Genomic DNA, 20,375 nt, shown 5'->3' on the forward strand with positions numbered 1-20,375 from the left:
ACTTCTATTAGAATCGTATAGTATGTAATATTTTTGTTTACCCAATTCGCTATCGTTGATACCCATGAAACTTTCTAAAATTGAATTAATTTTATCGACCCCAAGGGTCACTGCATTATCTTCCTTCTGTAAAAAAAAATATTTTGCATAGAAAGACTTTTTTGACTTAGATTTGACATTAGGGTTGCCCTTCCTTTTCAAGATGCCAAAAAAAATTCCTCCAAACTTGAGGCCAATCAGTTAATAATCAGTTGATATAAGGGTTATAAAGGCATCTTCTTCTTTTTAATGTGTCACTTAAACGCGAAAATATGATACTAAAGCAACTTATAATGCGTACAAAAATGGTATTTCTTTAGAATTTTTTCTATAAATTTCAATAAACTTATGTATCTTTTTGATTATGTTATCCTTAGTATTTCAAACAAGTTTTTATTGCTTAAATAGTTTCAAATTGTTTAAATAATTTAAAAACATATTTTAACTAGACGTGTTTAAGTATCTGTTTCCGTATTTAAAATGTTGAAATTTCTTGAGCATTATTCATAGATATACGTTAAAATTCACGATTTCTAAACATATATGTATAGTAAATAGATAACATAATAATTTATTTTCTTTGAATCAGGAAAAGATATTTATTTTTAATAACAACTGTTTAATAGAAAATTCATCTGTTTTGGTTTGATTTGTCTATTTTTTTGCCGAAAAATCATTTGTTTAGATATTTATTTGTCTTTTTGACTGAGAATTTAACTATTTTGTAAGAAATTATTTTTTTTTTAATTAATGTTCTCAACTGAAAATTTAACTATTCCATTTTTTGTTGGAAATTCTTTCTTTTGATTGAAAATTGATCCTTTTAGTTCAAAATTTCGGTATGCAGTCAAAAAATTACTTTTTTTTATTTAGAATTCATATCTATTTTAGTTAATAATTGAACTGCTTAGATAAAGTTGAATGACTTAAAAGTTATTTTTTTATGTTGCTCAAAATGAATTTGGTTTCAACTGAAAATTTAACTATGTATATCATTTTAGTTGAGAACTGATAATCTTTAATTGAAAATTAATCTATTGGCCTAAAATATGATGTATTTTGGCGAAAATTAGTCTCTTTGGTAAAAAAATTAATCTTCTTGGTTAAAAATTCATCTGTTTGATTGAAAAATCAGCACCTTTGTTGAAAGTTAAACTATAAAATAAAATTTTATTAGGTTCAAGATTCATCTTTTTGGTTGAAGATTCATCTCTTCAATCTTTCAATCTTTTTTTTAATGAAAATTTAACTTCTTAGTTGAAAGTTGAACGACTTTAAATTTGTTTTGTTTTTGTTGAAACGTAATGTTTTAAACTGAATATTTCATTATTTCATTATGGTTGAGACTTGATATTTTTTAGTTGAAAATACGCCACTGATGATAGAACATTAATCTTTTTGTTATAAAACTCATCTATTTTTAATTTTTTTAATTTTATTATTTTTCGAATATTATTATGCGCCTTTAAAGTTGCATTCGGCTCGGCCATTCGGTCAAGTCTGTGCATCTTCGGATCAAATTTATCATAGTTTCCATGGTTGCGTTCGAAACTTCAAATGGATACAAGTGTCAAAACAATATAGGTTACGTTACATATTAATTACCAATAATAAAAGTGTTTAATTAATAATCTAATGAAACATGTGAACTGAGAAGTAAACGTCAATTTTTTTCTGTGCCAATAACATTATGGAATGTCTGCTGAGTGACAAATAACTATAAAATAGTAATAATATTCTGTGCTTCCAGTGGGTGAAGAGTGAATTGTGTTTAACGCTTATTTACGGCATAAAAACAGGTATGTTATGAATGGACAGGATATGTTTTAAATAAAGTGAATGAAATATTACATCCGTAAACTTTAAATTGACTTTACTTACAGAGATTAGGGCAAACAGGTGAATCTGAACATAACCTCGAAATAATGACAGATGGGCCCGGCATGTTTATGATACTTTGAGCTGATTATTCTTTACCAAAGAAATGTTTTGTGGTTTTGTATGTTTATCACTGACAGTGTCGGCAATAATAATTTAAATTATAATTACTTATTAACCATTTAACAAGCATTACTTATTAATCATTTTAATAAGTTAAACATTATTTCTGAATTTAAAATTTGGTTACCATTGTTTTTTACACAGTTCGATTCTAGGAGTAATACACACCAGGAAATACAGAATGAATTAGTGCATTTCGGCTTGGTGTATTTTTATAAACCTTGTTGAAAAATCTTTATCTCCAGACCTTATCCCAAGTCTGGAGATTGATCTCCCAAGCCTGGAGATTGATCAGAGATTGATACAATTTTTAGGGATTTTTTTTATTTTAGAAAATATTTTCTCTGGACCTCATCTCAAAATTTGGTTTGATCAACCAATAAAATAAATTAAATCCTCGATGGTGATAGGATTGTACCAGTAATAAACCTAGAAGAGAAATTTTAGGCCGATATTTACATTCCAATTTTTTTTTAATTATTCTATTTTTTGAACTTGCTATATCTGAATGTGATTTCAAAATTGGCATTTGATCAGCACCAAAAATCAATTTATAAGTAATTTTGAGGGTATCGGCGTATAAAAAAAAAGTCTCGAAATAATTTGACCAGCCCGGATTATAATGAATAAAGTTTTTAGGAATTTTTTTATTTTAGAAAATGTTTTCTCTGGGCCTCATCTCAAAATTTCGTTTGATCAACTGCTGAAATAAATTTAAAAATCGCTCAGGATAGTAATGCATCGAAAAGAAATGTAGAAGCGAAATTTTAGGTCGGAATTTTTATTTCATTTTTTTAGATATTCATCTATAATTATCTATTTCATCAGGTCTGAAAAGTAAATTCATAAATTATTGGTATCTTATCAGAAAATAAGACTGTTTGAGTGTAATTCAAATCTACTCGAAATGTTATTTTAATGTATTTAATGTATTTTCTAAAATAAAATAAATTGCTGAAAACTTTAATAATTAAAATTTGGACTTGTTCAATGGCCTCGAGATTTTTTTTTGTTAACCGATACCCTCAAAATTACTTAAAATTGATTTTAGGTGCTGATCAAATGCCAATTTGGAAATCACAACCAGATATAGCAAGTTCGAAAATAGAATGATTAAAAAAAATTGGAATGTAAATATCGGCCTAAAAATTTTCTTCTAGATTTATCACTGGTACAATTCTGTCTCCAACAAGTGTTTCATTTATTTTATTGGTTGATCAAGCAAAATTTTGAGATGAGGTCCGGAGAAAACATTTTCTAAAATAAAAAAAATCCCTAAAAATTGTATCAATTAAACTCCGGGCAAGTTAGATTGCTTCGAGATATCTTTTTGATACGCCTATACAATCAAAATGACACAGATTATTAATTTTAGGCTGATCAATCCCCAGGCTTGGGATAAGGTCCGGAAATAAAGATTTTTCAACAATGTTTATTGAAATACACCAAGCCGAAATGCACTAATTTCATCTGCATTTCCTGATGTGTATTTCTCCTAAGATCGATTTGTGTAAAAAACAATGGTAATCAAAGTTTAAATTCAGAAATAATGTTTAACTTATTAAAATGATTAATAAGTAATGATTGTTAAATCGTTAATAAGTAATTATTATTTAAATTATTACTGCCGACACTGTCAGTGATAAACATACAAAACCACAAAACATTTATTTGGTAAAGAATAATCAATCCAAAGTATAATAAACATGCCGGGCCGATCTGTCATTATTTCGAGGTTATGTTCAGATTCACCTGTTTGCCCTAATCGCTGTAAGTAAATGTAGGTAATGTCCATTGAAAGCTTACGCATGTAATATTTCATTCACTTTATTTAAAATATATCCTGTCTATTCATAACATACCTGTTTTTATACCGTAAATAAGCGGTAAACACAATTCACTCTTCGCCCACTGGAAGCGCAGAATATTATTACTATTTTGTAGTTATTTGTCACTCAGCAGACGTTCCATAATGTTATTGGCAAAGAAAAAAATTGACGTTTAATTCTCAGTTCACATGTCCCATTTCATTATTAACTAAACACTTTTATTATTTGTGATTACAATGTAACATAACCTATATTTTTTGATACTTATATCCATTTGAAGTTTCGAATGCAACGATGGAAACTATGATAAACTTGATCCGAAGATGCACGGACTTGACCGAATGGCCGATCCGAATGCAACTTTAAAGGCGCGAAATATGAAAATACCCCTGTATAATGGCTTCTTCTCTGCTATTGTGCAATTCGGGTAGCATTCGATTCGCCATGTATGTAAGCCCCAGCCTGTCCACCCTGTGTAATATTATTATTTTATATTTTTGAATATTACTATTTTAAAAAATTGTTTAATCATAAAAAATGGCTTTAAATTCCGACTATAAGTAAGGGCCACCCTAATATGTGATACTTACGACCTTTTCTATTTGGGCACTACCGTCAGCCTTAAACCTTAGAGTTTCTTTTCCAGAACCATAGACTTGTTTTTTGCCCTTTTTAGGATCTCCTCGAGGACCAATATTTCCAAATCCATTTTTCTGCGGCTCGACTAGCCTCAGTGTGAACATTGCTCCTTTAGGAATTTCTTTCAGCATCTTGGCAACTTCGAAGTGGCGTTTGCCAATCAAGTTCGTTGCATTTATTTTCTCAATGTGATCACCCACTTGAATGACTTTGATCTTGTCAATTATTGAGCCTTCCTTAATTCGTTTAATAAATGCATAGCCTGCACCATTGTCTGTAATTGTGAGACCAAGCGCATCGTCGGTTTTCACTAATTCAATCTCTTTAGGTTGCCCTGCAAATTATTTGCAAGCAATTTAGAAAGATTTAGGCACGGCTCAAGGGAATGGACCTGGAGGGGGCTGCGTAAACAAAATTTGTAAATATAGACGACCAATTGCTAACCAAGTTTAGACTTAAGTCAGGACTTTTGATTGCAACTTTCTCAAAAAAATATATGAATTGTTGAATAAACAGCATCTGAAAGGTTAAAGTCTTCCAAATTCGATGATATAATCACTTTCATTCCAAAAGTTTTTGTTTATAATTAGAGCGTTGATTTTCACCTGTGCTCAGAAAGCGGTCGATGGTAGGTAAAATCTGAAAAATTCGTAGATATTTTTTCAACATTCTTTAATGCAATACATTTTACAAAATTCTGAAATATTTAATAATTTACCTTTTATGGGGATTTTTTTATACATACAATTTTGTGATTCGAGTGCAGTGCAATAATTAAAATTCTGATAAAATCATTGCTACGCAAGAAATATGATTTTTAATATTTCTGACTTTAATTATTCTTGACATGGGGATGGTACAGCAGGACCAGTAGTAGAAAAAAATGCCCCTTTGATGACAATAGTAACTCAATTGTGACATCTATTCAGGGGAGTTGGATTGCTTCATTCGTTTCCTAGATTAATTATTTGTAATTATTTGTGCATTTTTTCAGATTTTTCCTACCGTCGACGCTTTCTGTGAATATAGGTGAAAGTCAACGGTTGAAAAGGGAGGACGAAACCCCCTGTTTGTTGTATGTTTTACCCTCTAACTTTTGAAAAAAAATTGGGAATTTTTCCAAGTCAAAGAAATAAAAAAATTTTACCCCAAAGCACTAAAAGTAGTCCTTTCCACATTTTTTAAAATAGTCTAGAAGATTTGAAAGATTTTCAGGAATTTAAAAAGATTTCAACATTAATTTCAAATTGAAATTATAGAAATTGTAAAGCTGATAAAAATTATTAGGTCATACAACGCTATTTTGGAGGAGCACTTTTTTTAATCCGGTAATCTTAAAGAATAATTAGTGACACTTGCTTCTTTTTATTCTGGTATGGCGTTTCTCATTGTATTTTAATCTACCATAAGAATATATTAAAAAATTGAAAATGATAAAAATGGCGATCGTGTTTCTGAATATCAAACTTTTGTTTTTAAATTAAAATACGAAAAAAAGTCCAAAAGCAAAATTTTTTGTTTAAATCTCATCGAAAGGGACAACTTTGCTTATGGATTTTATTACGTACCTCTCATAGTTTTCTTATTTTTCAATTTTATAATAATAATGTTTTGTGGATTTAAAATCAATAAGAAGCCTCCCAACATAATCAAGAAGAAAATTTTAATTATCTAAACAGTTTTTAAAAATACTGGAATTTTAAAAAAAATTTCCCGCTTTTTTTTATTTCTGGTGAAAAATATTGAAAAATAGAAAAGAGACTATGAACTATTTCTTCGTATGGATTTTTTTTCTGTATCTCGCGTATTTTTGATAGCAAAATTTATTTTCAGATAAACGGTCATCATTTTATAAGTTTTCAAATTTGCAATATTTTTTTGTAGATTTCCAAACAATGAGAAGCTCCCATCAAAATCAAATAAAAAACTAATCCTCTTTATTATTTTGAAGAATAATAGATTAAATAAAATATTGTGCCAATAAAAAATATATTGTTTAATTTTAATGCTTATGGAGCAACTAATAAATAATACCTTTCTTGTGGGCGAATATAAAATCATCTAAACCAATTTGTCCACCCAAAAGCTCTGTCATTTCAACTTTGTACGTGTTCAATGTACAAAATAGAATCTGCAACAAAAAATAAATTCTTATTAAAATGTAATTATATCTGTAAACTGTAAACAGAAAGAAATGAAAAACGCTCTAAGGATTCTGATTTTTTGGAATCCTTCAATTAATAATTAAACAATTAACTAAAAAATAAATACCTGCCGTAAAATAGTAGAATATACAAGTATTTTATTGCTTTTGGCACTTATTTGTTAAATTATTAAATAATTTGAGGGTGTCTATCCGAAGGATGATTTTTAATTCCTGATCATTTCACGATTTTCTCCCAGTCCTTTGGTAATTTTTCTCGGCCAATTAAAGAGATTTTAAAATATTTGAACGATTTCAAACGATTTTCAAAGATTTCAAGAAATTTCTTAGCGTTTAACAAGAGTTAACAGATTTCCGATTTAATTTTTAATAATAATAACTACCCAAGTGAGAATTACCTAATTATAATTCTTAAGTCAAAATTATCATTCTTGGTGGAAATTACCTATTTCAAATGAAAATTCTACATTTTAACGGAAATTCCCTGTTCTGAAGTCTAAAATATAATTAATTATGGAAATTCTCTATTCCTATAATCTATCCATATAAAAAAATTCACGGCTCCAAGACAAAATTATAATTGAAACTGCAAACTGTAATGGATAGGCTCTGTATTTCTTTTCAATCACCCGTAAGGATGTGTTAGTCTTATTTTTTATGAAAATCGCGATATCTTTAGACATTTTTTTTATATTGGGAAACGATGATAGAAAGCAGGGGGGGGGGGCTTTTTTGTTTTACTGCCTACCGCTGGTGCCATTCTTCGACCCCTGATTCTGAATGTTTGGGTGGCACCTGGCCACGGGCCGAAGAAAGGGACCAGCGGTCGACAGTAAAAAAAAACTCCCCCCACTTGCTTTCTGTCACTTGTTTTCCAACAAAAAAAAATGTCTAAAAATATCACGATTTTCACAAAAAATAAGACTAAAACATCCTTACAGGTGATTGAAAATAAATACAGAGCCTATCCATTACAGTTTGCAGTTTGAATCGCTTGAATATCTGTATTAGAACTGAAGATTATAGTTACACATTTTTGTACTTTTAAGCAACAATTTGTATTATTTTTTTAATTTCTCAACTACAACTGGTTCACAACAGTTTTCCTCGTACTCATGAATTTTTTCAAATTTTTCTCATCGCCCCTTGTATAAGAAATAATGCTCTAAACTTGACTGTTCTTAAATGTACCCGAAAATCCTTACTTTTTTTTACATTTTTCAGTCTGCTAAGCGCAAAAATTTTTTTACATAAACATCTTCAAGCTCATTTACTAAGAAAACTTTCAGCTTTTATATGACTATTTTTTTGTTGCGCTAGCATTTTTTTTTTTGACTGAATTGTTAAGCTTCAAAGGCAGATGCCTATAGTTTTCTCGCCGATAGTAGTAACTATTTTTTGCTAAATTTCGGAAGAGGAAAGTTTCAAATTTTTAAGAATTTTGACCTCGAACAGAGATTTTTTTTAAATTTCCTTCTTAATCTGAATTAAAATTCTTTTCCTAAAATTCCAGTTACATGTCAGAATTCCCTGTTCCAAGTGAAATTATCATTCTTTACGGTAACCTCCTGCCCTGAAAGAAAAACTATAATTCTTTTAGAAAATCCACTGCTCCAACTAACAATTAGAGTAATAAAATATATGAAACAACTTTTAATTTGCATATAAGTACATTCGAGAGAAAAATCCGGGTCAGTGCATCAAATTCCCGGCCATTGTCCGGTTTTTTCCTGGTGAGCACAATTCCAGGTCATTTCCTGGTTTTTCCGATTTCCTGATCAGGTAGAAACTCTGCATTTCATAATTTTACATAATCAAGAACAGAGGATGTATTAGGAAAATATTAAACCTGATTCAGGATCTAAAGATTTATTTTAATGAACTTGACCATCGGATCTAAAATTGACGGATTGTAAACTATTTTGAAGGGCCCTTTACAAGGCTAGTAAATATAAAATTACATAGGTCCTAGAAAGACATATCCGCTTCGGATCGAAAATCCCCTGTCCCGTGACCAATGTTTCCTGCATCCGGTAACCTACGATAATGCACCTAAGTATAATAATCCGCACGATTTTCACAAAAAAAGGAATAATACGTGATAGTAATTAAAGATCTGAAATTTCTAAAAGAAGGAAAATTAATGTTCCATTTTATTACAGTTTTGGTTAAAAAATTATATTTTTTAGTTAAAAGTTCATCTATTTTGATCAAAACTTGAATTTTTTTGTTGAATTCAACTATTTTTGAATTGAATTTAACATTTTTTTGTTGGAATTTAACTACTCAGCTGAAAGTTGAAATATTAAAAAATAATTCAACTGTTCCGATTGTTCATCAATTTGGTTGAAAATTCGATTTTCGTAATGAAAATTATTTTTTTAACTGAAAATTTAAAATGTAATTATTTTTGGTTGAGGTTTAATCTTTTCTGTTTAGGAATTCGAGCAATTTATTTAAAATCCAACTATTTGGTTAAAATTTCAATTAAACTACTAAAAAAAGTTAAGGGACAGGTTTTGAGATAATTTGTGACATAGGAGGGGAGGGATTAAAGCAGAATATGAATAACAATTGTTTAAATTGTAGAAAAAATTTAAATTAGTGATTTTATTTACAAGTAAAGCATGTAAATAAAGAAAACATACTTTTTCCCCTATTCCCCTCATTTAAAGAGTTCCTCTTTTTTTCGGTTTGCCAAAAACTTCCCTTTTTTCTAATTTTGTCGCTTAAATGCGAACTGAATGAACATAACCCAATAAGAAAATCCAACTATTTTTTGTTAAAACTTCATTCATTTTAATTGAAAAGTACACTGTTATATTCTTAGTTCAGAATTCATCTCTTTTGGATAAAAAGTCTACTATTGTTTTGGAAATTCTAATTAGTTCTTCGTTGAAAATTCAACTACTATGTTAAAAGTTGAACTAACTTGTTAAAAATTCATTTTATTTGTTTAAGATTTTACTATTTTGTTATAAATTCGTGTTTTTTGTTTGTTAAAAATTAATTCTGCAACTGGAAATTTAAGTACTCAATTTTTTGTGAAAATTGAGCGTTTTTAGTTGAAAATTCAAAACTTTTTCATTGGGAATTCATATTTTTTGGTAGAAAATGCAACTACTTGGTTCACATTTGAACTATTTTGTTAAAAATTCATTTTACTGGTTGAATATTGATCTATTTTGTTGACAAATTGTATTTTAGTTTCAAATTTTATTTTTTGTTAACTGCTAATTTAACTATACTACTTTTGGTTAAAAATTTATCGTTTTTAGATAAAAATTTCACCTATTTGGTTGAAGAATGATCTCTGTGGTTAAAAATTCTACTACTATTTGGTTGAAGATTTCACTTTTTTTTAAATTCGTTTCTTAAGAATTAATTTTCTTAACTGAAAATATAACTTATCCATTTTCGTCTAAAAACGTATTGCTTTTAGTTGAAAATTCAACTAGTTGGTTAAAAATTGAACTAATTCGTTGAAAAATAATTTTATCTGTTTTAAATTAAAGTATTTTGTTCCGAAATTCGTTTTCTAGATTGAAAACTAATTTTTTTAAATAAGAATTAAATTTTTTGTTGAAAATTGATAGTTTTTAGTTAAAAATTTAACTATTAAATTTTTCACTGCGAATTCATATTTTTTGTTGAAAATTCAACTACTTTCTTGAAGATTAAACTATTTCAAAGAAATTCCTTCTCTTTTAATTTAAAATTACTGTCTTTAATTGCTAACTTAATTAGTATTTCATTCTTGGTTGAAAATTAATCGATTTTAGATTAAAATTAAACTATTCGGTTGAAAATGAATGTACTTTATTATAAATTCGATACTTCGAAAAATCATTTTTTTGATTGAAAATTTAACTACTTGGTTGAAAGTTGAACTAATTTGTAAAAATTCATTTTATTAGTTGAAGATCCATAACGTTGGCTGACGATCTGCCTTTATTGTTGAAACTTTATTTTTTTTTTATTAATTTTTTTAACAGAAAATTTAACTATTGCATTATTGGTTAAAAATTGATCGTTTTTAGTTAGAAATTCTATTACTTTAGTAGAAAGTTCTCAACATGCAAGTCCTTTTGAATAAAGTTTATAATCTTTTCAGTTTAAAAATGCGACCAATTTGTTGAAAATGCAACTATTTGGTTAAAAATTCGACTATGTTGCTGAAAAGTCGTCCTTTCGCTTGAAAATTAAACTATTTAATTAAGAATGCAACCGGCTGTAATATTTTTTTTAATTTGACTACTCTTTGGTTAAAATCTCCTCTTTTTAAGAGTAGAAATTTAAACATTTTGTTCAGAAGTTATGTTTTTTTGGTTTTATATATGTTTTCTTAAACATTTGTCTTTCAGAATAGAAAATTTTGTCTCTGTAGGTTGAAAAATCATCTTCTATGTTAGAAAAGTTCTTAATTGAAAATTCCTCTTTCGTGGCTGAACATTCAAATGTATTTTTAAAAATTGGTCTTTTTGACTTGAAGATTCATCCATTTGTTAGAAAATTCTACCATTTAGTTAACTATTCATCTTTGTAGGATGAAAACGCCTCTCTTTTAGCTTGAAAGTTTAACTGTTTGGTTGCAAATGCAACTGTTTCGGTGTCGAATTAATTTTGTATTCGTTTGGATTAAAAGAATTTTTTAACCAATTGTTCCCCTATTTTTGAAAAATCACCCTATTTCTTCTGTTTTCAGACAGTTTTTTTCGCTGTGAAGAAAACGTTTTCAAAATAGCTTTACGTAGTTTTTGAACGACCCTTGAATGAGAAGAATTGATCATTTAAGTGGTAAGTAGAATACAAGTTTAAAGTAAAGAATCACAAAAGGAAATTAAGACATAATTTCCATTACAATACTGATTGTTTAAGTTTAGAAGGCAGATTTCAAAATAAAATGTGTCTAATTGCAAAACCTTATTTTCTGTACCACGAATTGTTTTTCTAATCTGAATATTATTTCAACCTATAAATATTATCTGTTGCGAAATTTAGGAAACTGTAAATGTATTTGAATTTTTGAATTTTTGAATTATTAAGAATAGTGGTATTTTCTTCACGGTACTAACTTCTTCCGGGGGCAGATCGTAACATTCTGAAATTTTTTGGTAGAGTTCTCGGACGTTACTGAAACCAGAAATCAGGCCAGTTGGACTTCCATGGGCCAGCTGACAGTGAAAAACTAGTGTATTCTTGTCGTTCGCTGAACTGTCTCGAGAATTATTTTGTTTAATTGGACTTCCATTTACTTGATTCTCGACTTGGCAGGATCCATTGCTGAGTTTTTCTGTAGCTGAAGATCTCGGTGAAACTTTAGGTTTGAAGAGAGGCATTCCTAAAAAAAAGCTTATTTCATTATATACTCTTTTTAAAATGCAGTAAATAATAACTACTATCGGCGAGAAAACTATAGGCATCTGCCTTTGAAGCAAAACAGCTCAGTCAAAAAAAAAAATGCTAGCGCAATAAAAAAACAGTAATTTAAAAGCTGAAAGTGTTCTACGTTAATGAGCTTGAAGACGTTTATGTAAAAAAAATTAGTGCTTAGTAGACTGAAAAATGTAAAAAAAGTAAGGATTTTTGGGTACATTTAAGAATAGTCAAGTTTAGAGCATTATTTCTTATACAAGGGGCGATGGGAAAAATTTGAGAAAAATTCATGAGTATGAGGAAAACTGTTGTGAACCAGTTGCAGTTGAGAAATTTAAAAAATAATAAAAATTGTTGCTTAAAAGCACCTGGCCACGGGTCCAAGAAAGGGGCCAGCTAAAACAAAGAAAGGCCCCCCCCCCCTGCTTTCTGTTACTTGTTTTCCAACAAAAAAAATGTCTAAAAATATCGCGATTTTCACAAAAAATAAGACTAACGCATCCTTACGGGTGATTGAAAATAAATACAGAGCCTATGCATTACAGTTTGCAGTTTGAATCGATTTAATATCTGTATTAGAACTGAAGATAATATAGTTGCACATTTTTGTACTTTTAAACAACAATTTTTTATATTTTTTAAATTTCTCAACTGCAACTGGTTCACAACAGTTTTCCTCATACTCATGATTTTTTTCAAATTTTTTCCCTCGCCCCTTGTATAAGAAATAATGCTCTAAACTTGACTGTTCTTAAATGTATCCAAAAATCCTTACTTTTTTTACATTTTTCAGTCTGCTAAGCACAACAATTTTTTACATAAACGTCTTCAAGCTCATTAACGTAGAGCAATTTCAGCTTTTAAATGACTGTTTTTTTGTTGCGCTAGCATTTTTTTTTACCGAGTTGTTAAGCTTCAAAGGGAGATGCATATAGTTTTCTCGCCGATAGTAGATATATAATTGACAGAAAGAATTGTTCTCGAAGATATCAATTTCATATTGGAAAATGAGAACGAAACTCTGGCTATTTTGTCATTCTATTCTTCAACACCTGCTCTTTAAACAATAGATCTATAATATCAGAACCAGTATTGGGTAAGTTAATTTTTGTTTGAGTAATTATTATAGTGACAGTTACGTTACCCAGCGAAAAAGGGTAACTAGATACAGTTATCCTACTTGTAAATGTGTTAATGTAGTTTTTTTAACCAAGAAAGACTTTTCAGTCAAACGAAAAAGAATACCTTTGAATAAAAGAGTTGAATTTACAAGCCAAAAGGGTGAATTAAAAAAAAAGTTAATTCTCACCCAAATAATTGGACTTTTTACAAATTGCATAAAATTTTGTTAAAAATTTAATTCGATTTGTAAAAAGTCCGATTATTTGGGTGAGAATTAACTTTTTTTTTAATTCAACCTTTCGGCTTGTAAATTCAACTCTTAGTTGCAAATAGTTGCATTATCAACAAAATGGTTGAACTTATGAGCTAAAAATTAAAACCTTTAAGAAGACAGTGAAATTTTCAACTAAGAAAGATAAATGCCCATCCAAAAAATATTACTTTTCTAAAAAAAATGAATAAAAAATTTAAAAGGATGGATTTCTTATACAAAATAGCGAATGATTAATAACACAACGGTTCAATTTGCGACCAATAAAAATAAATTCTGAACCTAAAATATAATAGTAGATTTCTTAATTAAAAATAATGAACTTATAACCATAAAAGATGAAGTTTCAATCCAAAAGGACGAATTTTCTATCTAAAATGACGAATGTTCAATAACAAAACAGTCCAATTTTCGACAAAAAAATATAACGTTTTAAAATAATAGTTGAATTTTCAACAAAATAATTAAATTTGTGAGCAAACGGTAAAATTGTAATTCACAATAGAGAGATTGTAATCCACAAAAGTCCTTGACTTTTGTTTGATTGTTTATTTTTTTAATAAAAATTAAACTATTTCAGGTGAAGATTCATTACTTTAGTTAAAAATTCATCTATTTGATTAAAACTTTAACTATTTTTTTAAACATTCGGTTTTTTGTAAAAAATTAATTTTTTTGATTGAAAATTATAGCATTTCATTTTTCGGTAAAATTTATTTTTCTCAAAAGAAAATGCAACTATTTGGCCGACAATTTCATGTTTTCGGTTAAAAATTAAATATTTAGCACAAATTTTTTCTGCTTTGAGAATAAGAAAGTTTTGTAAAAATTTATTTTGATTTTTTTTTAATTACAAAAAATTGTTATTCACATTTATATTTTCCATGTGTTTTTGGACGGCCCATTCTGAATACTTTTGAATCCCCTATAATATTTTTTCGCAAGGGTTATAGTTTTTACTAAACCTCTGAAATAGTTAATAATACATAATTTTGATCTCTTCGAGATATTATCATGAAAAGAAACCATGGGAAAGTAATTTTGGAAATCGATAGTTTCAGAGTTGTTTGTGAATATTTAGGGAAAAGAAGGTAATAAGTTGTAAGACAGTAAAACTAGATAAAATGTCCACGTGACGTGGTAATGAAAAAGGTAATGTATTCGTTTAACTCGCATAATAAACAAGCGTGGAATTGTTATTATCCATTGCGATTAATCGTCTACGATTAATCGTATCTCTGATACGCAGAATATTAATGAAGATTAAAATTTCTATTTTTTGTATATGTGAGTAAAGCTCTAAATTATTTACATTTAATAAAATATTTCAAAAAAACAGATAAATAAGTCTTCATAAAATTTTATTTATTTAAATTTCATTATATTTTCAGTAATGACTGATATAAAATATTAAATTTCTCACCATAAATTGTTTAAATACTAAATAAATAAATAAAGACATTTCTAATTGTGTTATGTATATTAATTTTATGTCACTGCACTATTATATAAAAAATGATAAGTAATTATTCGAAAAAATTTTTATGTATTTTGATTCAATTTTTAGCTATTTATGACTGCAATATGAATAAAAAATATAAATATCTGTTCTTTTTTTAAAGTTTTTGATGAATATCGTATAAAAAAATGTTTACACTTAAATATCATTACAATTGTTTAAACAATAGAAATACTCGTTTGTCCCCTCCAAAAAGTTTCTGATTTTAAATAATATAAAAAATATATAAAAAAATAAATGATCAAAATCGGAGCTATTCTTGCGGACTTCCAACTAAAATGCTTCATTGACGCTACTAATAGGGTCCTATGTCCTCTTTCGTCTTTTTTGTCCTTTTTCCAAAAATTTAATTTTTTATTTAATTTTTTACCACTGAAAGAAAATTTACTTGTCCTATCTAAAAATGATTAATAATAAATTTATAGGTCTTTTAATGCGAATAACTTTTGTCTATTAATGTTAGTTCGTACCTTGTGTTGTTTTTTTTTAATTTAATTTTTTTATTTTGAATCATATCTTTACGACTAAAGCAAAAACTACGTGCCCTATCAAAAATTATTAAGTAACAATTTCAATGGGTTTCCGGTATTTTTTGGAAGCGTAATTTTTGTCTATTTTTTCATAGCTTGTGTCGTTTGTCAAAAAATTATTTTTTTAAATTGTTTTTTACATATAAAACAAAAACTGCGCATCATATACAAAATAATTATTAAAAATTTGTTACTCTTTCTTGGACAAACAAGTTTTGTCTAATTTTTTCGTAGCTTGTTTCGTTAGTCAAACAAATTTTGTTGTTTTGTTTTAATGTCTTTTTTTATGACTAAAAACAAAAACTACGCGTCCTATCGAAAAGTGATTCATAAAAAATGTTTAGATCTTTCCAGGGCGCGCAAATTTAGGTCATTAATTTTTTTCGTATCTCGCAAAGTTTGACAAAAAAATGGAATTTTTGAATTTTTCATTATTTTTGGTACGATCAAATTTTGAATTTTCAACTTTTCGATCAAATTGAAAAAGTTGTTATAATAATCTTTTAGGGCTTTCAAAAATCAACGTTTTTCTTCTCTTGACTTTTTTTCATATCATGCGTTGTTTGGCTTAAAATGTTCAGTTTAGTTTGTTGGGGGGGATTTTAAAAATGCTCTAACTCTGATAATTTTCTTTTTATATAAAACAGTCATTACGATAAATTGTTTGAGTTTGTGAGTACTACGAATAACCGTACGTAGAATTTTTAAATCTTGAAAAAATGTGGTTGCAAACATTATGAAAATGCGCTCACTTTTTGAATTTTCATCTAAAATAGCTGGTTTACGAACTCGCTCTTTCTTTTTAAGCTTTAAAAAAGTGTGCCAAAGCAGAATCCAATCTGATCAATTTTTTGAAAGTTATCCTGCCTACAGAATGCAGACTACTAAAAATTTTTTTTTATGACTCAGGGGATCTCAAAACGTGGCGATTTGAAGGAAACCAACAAAATGAAATTTTACATAAAATCAATACCTTCTCGTTAGGATGAGAAAGTAAAAAAATCTGCCGCTTCGCGCTTGATTTTGAATTAACCTCGCGCTACGCGCTCGGACTTTGAATTTTTTTCATATTTGTGCATTCGCATATTCGCGCTCGGTCTTACCATTTCTCCTACATTCATGCACATACCTTTCAAAGTTAAAGATCAATGAATCGAAAACTAAAATTTCTCGATTGTGAACTCTCTTTTGTTAAAGCTCTTTCGGCTTTAACGAACACATTCTCATCACGTATCTCGTGCTTCGCACTCGATTTTCCAAAAAATTCCAAATTTTCTACATTATGCTCCACACTTTCATATAAAATATAATAAACTTTGTACGTAGCTCTGCCTGGTATTTGGTATTTAGATTTTGAAAAATAAAGTACAAATTCTATTTATCGTGATTACTGTAATATTTGTTTCTTGTTTTGCGTTAAATTTTATTCTTAACTGCGCTGAAACATGAATCATTTTAATAAATTTAGATCATTACAATTCATAATATGCATGGAAATTTAAACAGTCTTATTCTTATTTCCTTGTTTTTATAATTTTCTTATTTTTATCTTGTTTATAACGATTTAAAAAAACGACGCTTCCTATCAAAAAAATATTCGTAAAAAATTTGTAAATATTTTTTGGTTGAATAAATTTTGTCTCACTTATTTTCGTAGCTTATATCGTTGTACTCAAATATTATTATTTTTTCAATGTTGTTTTTGAAAAATAAAACAAAACTACTTATCCTACAAAAGGTAACTCCTGAAACATATTCTATTCTTTTTTAGGTGCCCAATTTTTTCAATTTATCTCTTTTTTTGTTTTTCACAAAATGGATTTATTGATTTTTCATTCATTTTATCACGCTTTTTGGGGCTGCAAATCTTAATTTTCGTTTGGGTTTGAAAATGCTACATTTTTTGTCATTTTTATTTTATCAAAACAAAGTAATGGGATAAATGATTCGTATTTTTGTCTGCTATAAATAGCTGTCGAAAGAATGTTAAATTATCCAAAAAAGTGGTATCAAAAATTATCAAAATGCTCTAACTTTTTTAAATTTCTTCGAAAAATGTTGGATAAGGAACTTGTCCTTTCTTTTGATATCCTTATAAAGTGTACCAAAGGGGAATCCAATTGAATAATTCCTTTAAATGTTACCTTGTTCACAGAATACAGCGACTACAACAACAACAACAACAGCGACAACAACGACACCGTCGACAGACAGACACCGACGTAAAAAATATTTTTTTCTGGCCCAGGGGGTCTCAAAACGTCGACATTTGATGGAATCCGCGATAGTCATTTTTCACATAAAAACAATAGCTTCTCATTAGGATGAGAATGTAAAAATAGCTCACAGCGAAAAAAGTTGGATTTTCTTATAGGCTTCTATTAATTCAGTTCGCATTTTAGCGAAAATCGAGAATTAGATCCAGGATCTAAAATATAGATTTAGGAATCTGTATAAAATATAGATTTACAATCTCTATTTTTTTTGGTAACATTATACTTTTATGTCCCCGAAATGACTGAAATTTTATTTCTGAAGAAAAATATATAACACGTGACCTCATAACATACTCCAACTTCAAATAATTTTTTCTCGGAAAGCTGTTTTTCAACTTTTCCAATTTATTTGCGAAACAATTAGAGTATCCCCACGAAGGAATAATAAGGAGACCCAACTGCCAGTGGGAAGCCCTTCGAGACTGGCAATAGAAACATTATCGTAAGTGGTAGACACATTGCAGGAAGATCTTAAATTTTCGTGCGCAGGTGCGCAATTGTCCTCTTCCTATACATGGAAAAGTGTGCGAGTGAGAATATTTGTTAAATTGACGCAATCTCAGGCAACTAGATCGATTATACTTTCAATTATACAAGTTTTTTAAGGATAAAAAATGTTCGGAAATATTAGAAAAAACAGTATTCTTCATTCCAACGTACGATTTCAAAAATAATAATGTACTACAATTTCAAGATTTCATGAGCAAACAAATTCATTATAGTCTACATACTTACCACTTTTATAATGCACTCTTTTAACTTTACAAGTCTTAACGCCGAAGTCCTTCACTCAATCAGATCAATAGACACTTTCATAATTTAAATAATTATAACTTGAAATTGAAATAATTTGGCCACCTATATCAAAACAAACGAACATAACCTCTCTAACTTACGTCAATTTGACAAACTTTCTCACTTGCACACTTTTTCATGTATACGAAGAGGACAACTGCGCACCTGCGCACGAAGTAAAATTATTATGCTAATTATTGGTAAATAATTATGTAAATTTAGGTTAGCTACGTAATTACTATATTAAATATGAAACCAATTTTTTTTCAACAAGCGAGATCATATTCATTGCAAAAGTAAAAACAAATTTGTAAAATCTCCTGTTTTAAAAAAAATTCCCGGCTTTTTCTTGATGTTCAAAATTGCAGACTAGTTCCCGGTTTTTCGTTCAGTGGCCACCCTGTACACCCAGAAAATCAATTTTCTTGCTTCCACAAAATATTTTGGTTAATTACAAAAAATTGAAGGAACAAGGAACAAAAATTGTGTTGACTCAACTAAATATTTTTACGAGTGTAAATGTAAGGTAAGTGTTTAATATAACGAATCACAATTCCAGAGTCTGAGAATTTGTTCTTACGCGGAACGTTGTACCCGTTAGAATTTCCATATACAAAGTCGAATGGAGACGTGTGGGACGTTCACGTTTCCAGTTTTCAGCTCTCCAGAAAAGAAGCGTTATTTCAATAGACAATTTTTTAATTTGATGAAAGAATATAATATTTCACGATAGTACATAAACAACATTAAATCACTGTGGAATAATCAGTGATTTCTAGACAATAACATCTGGGATAAAACACGTTAAAAGTTAAATATAGAAAAAAATAGATAGAAAAAGTCTGAATTCAGAATGAATATTATTTTCTAATCTGAACAGTTAGTTTTAATGGTTTTTAAGTATTAAAATTACTCTGGAACGATACAAATTTAACTCTAATAATAAATTTCTTGTAGAAATTGAAAGAATATTTTATATACTCGAAGATTAAAAAATGATCGATTTTAGACGATCACAAATTGACAAATTGAGAACTAATTGAGAAATAAGAAAAACTGTTGCTTAAAATTATAAAAATGTACAACTATACTATCTGCAGTTCTATTAAAGATATTAAAGTTATTCAAACGTAAAACTGTAACAGATAAGTTTTGTAATAATTAACAACCTCCCGGAAGGATGTGATTGTGTTTTTTACTTGAAAATTGCAATATTTGTAGTCATTTTTTTTTGTTTGGAAAGCAAGTGTCGCAGAAAGCAGTGGGACTGCCTTTTTTGCTGCCGTCCGCTGGTATCTTTCTTTGACCCGCGCTTCTGAACTGTTACCAGAAATTACTATTCTGATCGTCAGAAAAAAGCTCTCGCTGATTTCTACCGACGAAGGAATAATAAGGAGATCTAACTCCGTTTCGCCACTTGGCAATAGAAATATTACCGTAAGGGGTGGGCACATTGCAGGCAAATCTTAAATTTTAGTGAGCAGGTTCGCAGTTGTCCTCTTCGTATACATGGAAAAGTGTGCGAGTGAGACAGTTTGTCAAATTGACGTAAGGAGAGAGGTTATTGTCATTTGTTTTGATACAGGTGGAAAATTTTTTTCAATTTCAAGTTATAATTATTTAAACTATGAAAGTGTCTATTGATCTGGTTAAGTAAAGGACTTCAGCGTTAAGGGTTGTAAAGTAAAAAGAGTGCATTATAAAAGTGGTAAGTATGTAGATTGTAGACTATAATGAAATCGTTTGCTCATGAAATCTTGAAATTGTAGTACTTTATTATTTTTGAAATCGTACGTTGAAATGAAGAATACTGT

General features: G+C 28.7%; 1 protein-coding gene across 4 annotated transcripts in view; it reads right to left on the reverse strand.

The window, feature by feature from the left end:
- LOC117177219 (PDZ domain-containing protein GIPC3) overlaps positions 1 to 20,375 on the reverse strand; it is a 30,993-nt gene that overhangs the window by 984 nt on the left and 9,634 nt on the right. For 3 of the 4 annotated variants that reach the window (XM_033367768.1, XM_033367769.1, XM_033367770.1), the window contains exons 2-5: positions 11,748 to 12,013; positions 6,543 to 6,639; positions 4,460 to 4,842; positions 42 to 126 (exon numbers count right to left, since the gene is read on the reverse strand). In XM_033367768.1, coding sequence (XP_033223659.1) covers positions 42 to 126; positions 4,460 to 4,842; positions 6,543 to 6,639; positions 11,748 to 12,011 — 829 coding nt within the window. In that variant the 5' untranslated portion in view covers positions 12,012 to 12,013. The remainder of the gene's footprint in view (positions 1 to 41; positions 127 to 4,459; positions 4,843 to 6,542; positions 6,640 to 11,747; positions 12,014 to 20,375) is intronic. The other variant, XM_033367771.1, reaches the window with a different exon arrangement.

This window comes from Belonocnema kinseyi, chromosome 7 (assembly GCF_010883055.1).
Source record: "Belonocnema kinseyi isolate 2016_QV_RU_SX_M_011 chromosome 7, B_treatae_v1, whole genome shotgun sequence".
Lineage (NCBI taxonomy): Eukaryota > Metazoa > Arthropoda > Insecta > Hymenoptera > Cynipidae > Belonocnema > Belonocnema kinseyi.